An 8,719-nucleotide genomic window follows, 5' to 3' on the forward strand; every position below is an offset into this window, starting at 1 on the left:
CTCAGATTGTGAGTCGAGCGCCTTATCCACCTGGCCATGCCTGGGCCCCCCGAATGGAAAAGAGAGATTTTTTAAATGAAATCTCCACCTACTAAAACTGTTCAAATGAGAATGCTCTTTGTATAGTTGTTGTATTACACCGTGCGTTAAAAAAACTGGATCAAAATTTCTATCTACCTTTACAAAGCTTGTATAACTTATACTGTTGTTCCAAAAGTATCACAAAAACTACAAGAGATAGTCTCTAAAAAAACAAAAATCGTTAAGATTTATTGTATGTTATACCTTAAGGATACACTTCATTAAAATGTTAAAGCACTTTCTCCTCAACTGTAAATTAGTTATAGTTAATGAGATGGCCCCGTAGTATATATATATATATATATATATATGTACACCGGTGACAGTTGATTCTACTCCATAAGAATGAGCTTCAACTTGTAAGTCAATAATCGTATGAATCAAAAACAATCAGTATGATTTTTCACACGCTAACATGAGTTGGTGTAACAGTACAAAATAATTGTACCGTGCAGCTAAGTTTTCTGTTGCACAACTGATGATCGATTCCGGAAAATAGCCTCATATAATACATATAACTTACCATTTGATAAACAAATGATGCCGGATTATATCACGGATGTGCTTGTCATATAGTCCTCTAATTATTTATAGAAAGTCCAACAACCACTACTGTATAATCGATGTGTTCCTCGGAACACATTGGATGTATATCCGTTCGTAACCACGAGCGCCTGCCAAGTAGGCCTAATGGAATTTCTGAGGTAATTAATTAGGAACCTCTACTTTACACAGAGAATTAAATACCTTTACTTACTATGCAAACATTTATTCGGTGAATGTTCCTTGTAATAAAAATATATAAATAATCATTTATATCCCCATAGAATTATATAAAACCTTATGGGTATGTCGATCTCAGATCATATGTATAAAAAATTATGCAAACATAAAAATATATTTCAACCTATTACGAATATTACTTTAGTTAACAATAATAAACCAAAAACTAATCGATATTACGAAATATATTTATAAAATACAAGTATTCTGAATACAGTGAAGGGTCACTGAAAAAAAAAAAAGTAGACAAGTCATAATTCAAATGTCCTGGGGAAAGAAACAGAACATTCAAAACGTGTTTTAATGTTGAAAATTGATTCAGACTTTGATTATACTTTTAAAAGAAAATACAGTGCTCGGTTAAACTATCAAAAGGTACCGCTTTGACATAATCCATACTTCATACAAAAAATAAAAACTTGTTCTTTTAAGTCTGGTAAATATGCAAATTAACCGTGAACTATGAACTTGAAAAGTTGGTTTTAGTTAACCTTATACCAGTTTACACGGTTATCAGAGCTATATACTTGTGGACTGAGTAAAGATGCAACATACAGTACTTATTATAAACAGACGCGTAAAGTCGCGGGCCCTAATGACGTCACTAATCCCTCTATCCTTTCAAATTTCTTACATTAAATAGTATTAGATTATAAACTTTAAAAACTCATACAGCTGTTCATTTCTTTACACTCAGTTTTACACACTTTTGTGTTTAACTAAATACCTAGTGATACTTCAGATTGTCTATCTGTAACCTAACACGTTTTCTACCCGGTAAAAAACAATTTAAAACACCTAACATGCTCAAAAGCGAAAATTCGTACGACCAGCGAATGGGGCAGTTGTGAATAGCGACGTAAGAAAACTTACACTCATGGTGAATTGGGCCAGGCAGGACACGGTAGCTACAGTGACCAGGAATCTATGGCGGTTGGCAAAGACATCAGAAGAGAATGCACGGGGCCTACAGGCACCCACACTGTAAGCATGAGACACACGATACTGAGGTGAGCTAGTGGCGTACTTACCACCTCCATGACAAGAGTCGCTCGCTGTCCCAGTCCGCTGTCTGATTGGTCTCTGCTGCTCGTAAGGCGGCCGTCAGCCGCGCGTGCACATACTCCGCACCCAGCGTGGCCAGGTCCCGTGCTGGACATGGTCTTCCCCGGGGCAGAGGGCTGGACGCCGAACGGTGGGTCCCCTAGTTAAGAGAAAAGAACAGAGTTAAGAGAGATAAACGTTATCTATCATAAAAAAACAACACTTCAAAAAGTAAAGGAAAATCGGGGTTAATGTATGGGTAAGGTGTGTGATCAAGACACCATGGTCAATCTACTTGTCTATCATAACATCTTAAGCTCCTCCCACTGTACCTCCTACCTTAGCGACACTAAGGACACGTGCTTACTTACATGAGAACGACCTGGCGGCAGGCATCAACAGCAAGGACATGTTTCGCCACAAGAGGGCCTACTTCCCGATGAACTAAAAGTAACTTGTCAGATTACATATATTTACACCAAAAGTCATCTTGGTTTATACATAGGGCCTAGATTGTCCTTTCTCCTATGAGTGTCTTCTTATGACTGAAAGAGTCATTGGTTCTCAGGCAGGAAAAAAAAACCTTAAAAAATCAACAACCTGCTAGAGACTTTCACCAACTAACACTGAGTTCTCCACGTGCAGCTGATCTAGTCTCGTGCTGCTGTGTTCACGTGAATGGAGTTCCGTTGCTTGTCTGTACTGTCTGCTGATGAACCCCAGCACGTTGTTCTTTCCCGCTCAAACACTTTCTCCTCTAGTGAACGCTAGCGCCACCGTGCGCCAGAAAGCTAAGACAATCGATGTGGTTGATTCAGAAATTCCCCTGTGTGCAAGTCACAATTAGGAAAATTTTTAGTCATTCGTATATGTATATATATCGGCGACTCTAACAACAGTATTCAACTGATTACGCTGTTTAACTTACAGTAGAAATATAGAAATCTTCGCATCATATTACTCAATATTCAATAACCTTAAAAAAACTCAAAGCAATTTGCTTTTCTAAGTTGAGCTTAAAAACCTGAACTGCATTTTTGTAGAAGTTTATTTTACCGATAACTTGTGTGTCAACCGAAACTTAGAGCTGACATTTTAAACAAAAAAAAACTTTATTGGATATGCACAGTGACACATCACGTCGAGAGTTGAAAAGAGAAGTTGGCAGATCAATTTGCTGCGAACATTTAAAATTTTTAATGAGCAGTTAGTTGATGGTGTTTTTTACGCTACCTAGGTTAGTTGTTTGAAAAAATATCAGCCAGTTTTTGAAAACAGATATTTCTAAAAAAAAAAAAACAAGAACAAAACTCTGAAAATGTGCCAGTAAGATTACTGCTCACATTTTTCGTATAGATAGAGGTGGCTAACCCTTGTTTTTTCTCAAATATGTTGCAGTATTGTAAAATGTATGAGCAAAGATATATTCGGCAGAATTGTCATGTGTTCTTTAAGAGAAATATGATCGATTAAGAAAAAATCGATTTTAATTGTTTACAGGAAGCTTAAATTGTAACAGACATGGTGCACATCGGTACAAAGTAGTAAATGACGTACACGGGCATCGGAAACTAAACGTTTGTTGGATGTGAATCAAGATTGTCAGAAAAAAGCCTGCAATCGAAAAACAGAAATCAGAGGGGTTCGGGGGCATACTCCTCGGAAATGTTTTTACAACTTAGAATAGTAGTTTTAGGTTAATTTTGATGCAATGTGGACCAACATATGACGTAAATCAGGAAAAAACACAGAGAGAAACTAATATGTAAGTATACAGTGACCCTTGATTTTGGACCAAATGCTCAATTTAAGTTGGGAAAGTCTCATACAAATTTTTAATGGGGGTGGGGGCAGGAAGTATTGACAACTTTGTATTGAAGTTAAGAGATCTATCCAATCACCTTTTTTCAGTGACAGTGCTAACAATCAGAATTTATATAACTGAAATGTTTGAGTTTGACATGTCTTGGCAAATGAATATAAATGCATACAGTATTAAAATATTGCTCGGAAACGTGCAGTTATGTTACTAATCAAAATGGTGAAAAAAAAATTTCTTTGCACATTATAATGTAGATTATTTTTTATTGCTTTAGCAAATAAATTCGTGTTTTTTTGCTTCATGTTTAATTTGGAATTATCATATTTTTGATTCGAGCTCAAGTACAGAGACACTAAAACAGACGATCGCTACTTCCAAGTTTTAGCCAACAGGATTTTCACACGCGGACATAATGCCACGCCCTTCCAACAAGTGCTTAATTGCAAATGTCCAATCTGGGTGACTTTGAACAGAAGTTACTAGCGGTGTTGATAACGTCGTTACTTATGACTGCAGTACTAAATGACTTCTCTAGGCTTCCCTTCCTCGGTCGCAGCACGCAGATGGACGGGAGATGTTTATCAAGACTCTGAGGTGAGATAGTGGCAGCTTACGACAGTTTATGTGATAGAGGAATGCAAGCCACACAGGCGACAATCTCGGGCCTCACCTGAGTATGACAAGTACACGATAAAACGTCACACGGACAAGTTGTTGAACAAGCTATTACTGAAGTACGAGAGAACTCGCACGGACGATCCACACACATAACATTTACATACCGGCGGAATGAATAGCTGTCGCCGGTGGCTAAGCACTTGAGTTTTTTTTTTCTCTCTCATAGTAATGACATGGCAGTGGCCCTTTCCATGTCAACAAGAAGCCGGTATGACAAGCATTACTGTACACATAGACATATAGGGAAAGAACCCGAACAAGTAGAAACGGCACGGATGAGTCAAGCTGAGTTAGTACAGGGCACGGCTGTCTCGGCTTGTCACGAGGCTGAAAAGTCTACAGCCGTGAAGTCAGTGGCCCAGCACGACAACTGTGTCTCGTTCAGTGCAGCAATTCTCGCCGCTATTGTGGCCTGACAATAGCTGGCAAAGCCGCGTTTTGTCACTGAACGAGCTCCATTAGGCCGAAAAGAGCACGTGAGGATTTAGGCGTGTCGAGATTGTTTACTCGGTGCGCCCCCCAGCGACAAAACTGGAATGTGACTGTCATACACTTGACAACAACGTATTTTAACTAGAAGGACTTAAGCACGTGCTCCCTAACCTTGACGTTTTCTCTTTGCCTTTGTTTACAAAGGGTTAAAGTTGAAGAAGACTCGACACCAATTTAAAAGGTCAATAGAGGACGTTCTACCTTGACAAAAGCTTTTCTGAAAGCCAGTTATTGTTATCTGCAGCTGGCTTCATTCTGAACAACATCAAACAAATATACAAGTTAGAAAAATAATGTTGTTTTTATGTGCTTTGTAAAGTCCTATTCATGATTTATCATCTTTCTTTATACCTGGTCTATTTTACAGTTTGTTCACCTTTAGAATACTTCATAAACCTAACAAAAATATTTATAAAATTCATTAATTGAGTCGAAGTTTAATTATATAAATATATTTAAAAATTCTACTTTTTTTTAATATTAAAATCGATTCTTTATTAATGAGGAATAGCACGATATGCTTGTTTGTTTTAAGTTATGCACAAAGCTACACAATGGGCTATCTGTGCTCTTCCTACCACAGGTATCGAAACCCGGTTTCTAGCGTTGTAAGTCCGCAGACATATCGCTGTGCCACTGGGGGCAGCACGATATGCCATTACAATTTGTTTTTAATTGAATTTTTTTTCGGAAAAATATTGCCTATGTACTTTGTGGCATTAGATATAAAACAGGAACGTCGGAACATACAAAACATAGGGGTGTGAGGGGGGTCGTATACGAATAAAAATTGTGTGACAATCAGTATGAACGCTTTGAAATATTATTCAACATTTTCATATAATAACATGTACTGTATTGTACATACAAAACACATGATATTCGGGCCCCAATTCGATTATTGGGGGCATATGTCCCTCACCCTGTTCCGTCGTCTTTGTAAAAGAACTTTTTTTTTAAGCACCGTCTCGCAAAAAGGGCTCGATCTGTCCACAACATTAGATATCGAAGACATGTATTGTAAACGTGGCGTATGGACAAGCCTATAGGCCTTACCATATTTTGTGCAACTCCAAGGAATCCTTAGTTAAAGCAACTTTAACATATCATTTATTGGTGTAAATTTTATTCATTTGCGTTTGGTCTGTATACCTGAAATTAATAGTTGCGTAACTACTTAAGGTGGATGTAAAAATTCGTTGGTCGTGAAAACATATATAGCAAGTGGCATCCAGCCATTTATAATGGGAGAGGCTTATTTGAAATTACCTTCAGTCCTTACCTTTTAACCTTTATTGAGTGTTTATAGGATGAAATTTCCTTTGTTTGCTTGTTGGATTTCGAGAAACGCTACAGAGGGCCATCTGCGCTAGGTGTAACTAATTGTGAAGTGATAGACTAGAGAGAAGCCAGCTAGTCAACCACATGCACCACAAACACTTGTACTTCTCTTCTCAGGCCGACAAGTGGGATTTTACAGTAACTCTTATAACGCATCCACGCTAATTATTGGGCTACGCTAAGTCCTAAAAATTGTCATCTTTTCTGGGCAAATGAAATATGATGAATTGTTTTTTTTGTTTGTTTGCAAATGGCCCCAGTGGCACAGCGGTATGTCTGCGAACTTACAACGCTAGAAACCGGCTTTCGATACCCGTGGTGAGCAGAGCACAAATAGCCCTATGTGTAGCTTTGTGTTCAATTTCAAAAAAACAATTGTGCAAATGAACTTTCTTTAACTCTTTGACCCACCCGAAACCAATCACTTAGATAAAACCAGTGGATAAGCTAATATCTCCGAAATCTCTCTGGTTGTGTCACTTTCTCATGGGAAATCGCTTATATGAATAATAATTGCATTATCTCTCTATAACAATATTAACCAATAACAGTTATTCATATCACGTTTTCCTCCTTTTTTTCAGTTAATCTTGTTGAATATATTACGTGCTATTGAGTGGCACCAGGTGATAAAAGTTTCTTTTATTAGGAAACATCCCACTTAAGTTAAAGAAAAGGAAAGAAATCCCCCCATAATTACGATTAATTTTACCTTGGGAGATATAGAGCATACCATAACATTTAAAGATAAATTAGCTTGTTGGGAAATAGAAAGAATGTCTCATATCACAGACCCATAACCAACTTCGATAATTTACATGAAATACCATAAGACTGTGAACCAATTTCTATATGTCAAACTAGAAAGAAAAATGTAGTTTAACACACACACACAAAATGATGAATAAATAAATTAGGCAAAAAGCCAATACGATGCCAAACAAAGGATTCAACAATAGTAGCTCTCATTAGCCTAGAGGGCATACCTTTGGTCTAAGGCGTCATCTGATAGTTTTATTGTCTTAGTTGAAGGATTTTCCTTAATATAGGAATATTTTTTTTTATGTGAAGTAGATATTACAGTATAGACAACAAATACATAATCTTGTTTGGTTTGAATTTTGCGCAAAGCTACACCAGGGCTATCTGCGCTAGCCGTCCCTAATTTAGCAGTGTAAGACTAGAGGGAAGGCAGCTAGTCATCACCGCCCACCGTCAACTCTTGGGCTACTCTTTTTACCAACAAATAGTGGGATAGACCGTCACTTTATAACGTCCATATGGCTGAAAGGGCGAGCATGTCTGGTGGGACGGGGGTTCAAACCCGCAACCCGTAGATCGCGAGTCGAGCGTTCTAATCAGCTGGCCATGCCAGGTCATAGTATCTTGTAATAAGATTTTAGTGCTGAATTGGGAGGTTGTTAATTAATGTCGTGTTAAGACATTTATGTTCCGTATATAGAAGTAGAGACGAGTCTGTGACCTCATGGATCCAAGTTACACGAGAGCTAAAAAGTTTCCATCATGAAACAACGGACGATATAGAAGTAGAGACGAGTCTGTGACCTCATGGATCCAAGTTACACGAGAGCTACAAAGTTTCCATCATGAAACAATGGACGATATAGAAGTAGAGACGAGTCTGTGACCTCGTGGATCCAAGTTACACGAGAGCTACAAAGTTTCCGTCATGAAACAATGGACGATATAGAAGTAGAGACGAGTCTGTGACCTCATGGATCCAAGTTACACGAGAGCTACAAAGTTTCCATCATGAAACAACGGACGATATAGAAGTAGAGACGAGTCTGTGACCTCATGGATCCAAGTTACACGAGAGCTACAAAGTTTCCATCATGAAACAATGGACGATTATTAACTGGTTATGAGGACAACAAATTACCTGTTGTCCGAAACCACCAGTAAACAATTGCTTTATTCAACCCCTCCTTCTTCTATTTTCAGCTTCACCAAAACATGATTATTAATTTAACACTTTAGCCTAAATCGTCTACATTTTAAAGATTAAAATTTCATTGAAGATTTTGATTTCATTTTAAGGATCAATAATAAATCAATGAGATTTATAAATTGTTTAATTTTCAAAATATAACAGCACATCATCGTATGATCATACCAAGAAATGTATAAACTATACATCTGTTTAACTTCAGAATGAAATTTGCTTAGAATGTTAGCGAAATTTCCGACATTGTTCGTAAATTAGGTCTGGCAATCTGTGGGTTGCGGGTTCGAATCCCCGTCCCACCAAACATGCTCGCCCTTTCAGTCGTGGGGGCGTTATAATGAGACGGTCAGTCCCACTATTCATTGGTAAAAGAATAACCCAAGAGTTAGCAGTAGCTGCCTTCCCTCTAGTTTTTCACTGCTAAATTAGGGACGGCTAGGCCCGGCATGGCCAGGTGGATAAGGCGCTCGACTCGCAATCTGAGGGTCGCGGGTTCGAATCTCCGTCCC

General features: G+C 38.1%; 1 protein-coding gene across 4 annotated transcripts in view; it reads right to left on the bottom strand.

Annotated features, from left to right (window-relative positions):
• Nucleotides 1–8,719, bottom strand: part of LOC106468549 (zinc finger protein basonuclin-2-like) — a 228,904-nt gene that overhangs the window by 149,524 nt on the left and 70,661 nt on the right. For 2 of the 4 annotated variants that reach the window (XM_022397582.1, XM_022397578.1), the window contains one exon: nt 1,896–2,068. In XM_022397582.1, the coding sequence (XP_022253290.1) occupies nt 1,896–2,068 (173 nt within the window). Of the gene's footprint in view, nt 1–1,737; nt 1,856–1,895; nt 2,069–2,279; nt 2,456–8,719 lie in introns of those variants that run through there. The other 2 variants (XM_022397590.1, XM_022397598.1) reach the window with 2 other exon arrangements.

Source organism: Limulus polyphemus, unplaced genomic scaffold (assembly GCF_000517525.1).
Source record: "Limulus polyphemus unplaced genomic scaffold, Limulus_polyphemus-2.1.2 Scaffold89, whole genome shotgun sequence".
Taxonomy (NCBI): domain Eukaryota; kingdom Metazoa; phylum Arthropoda; class Merostomata; order Xiphosura; family Limulidae; genus Limulus; species Limulus polyphemus.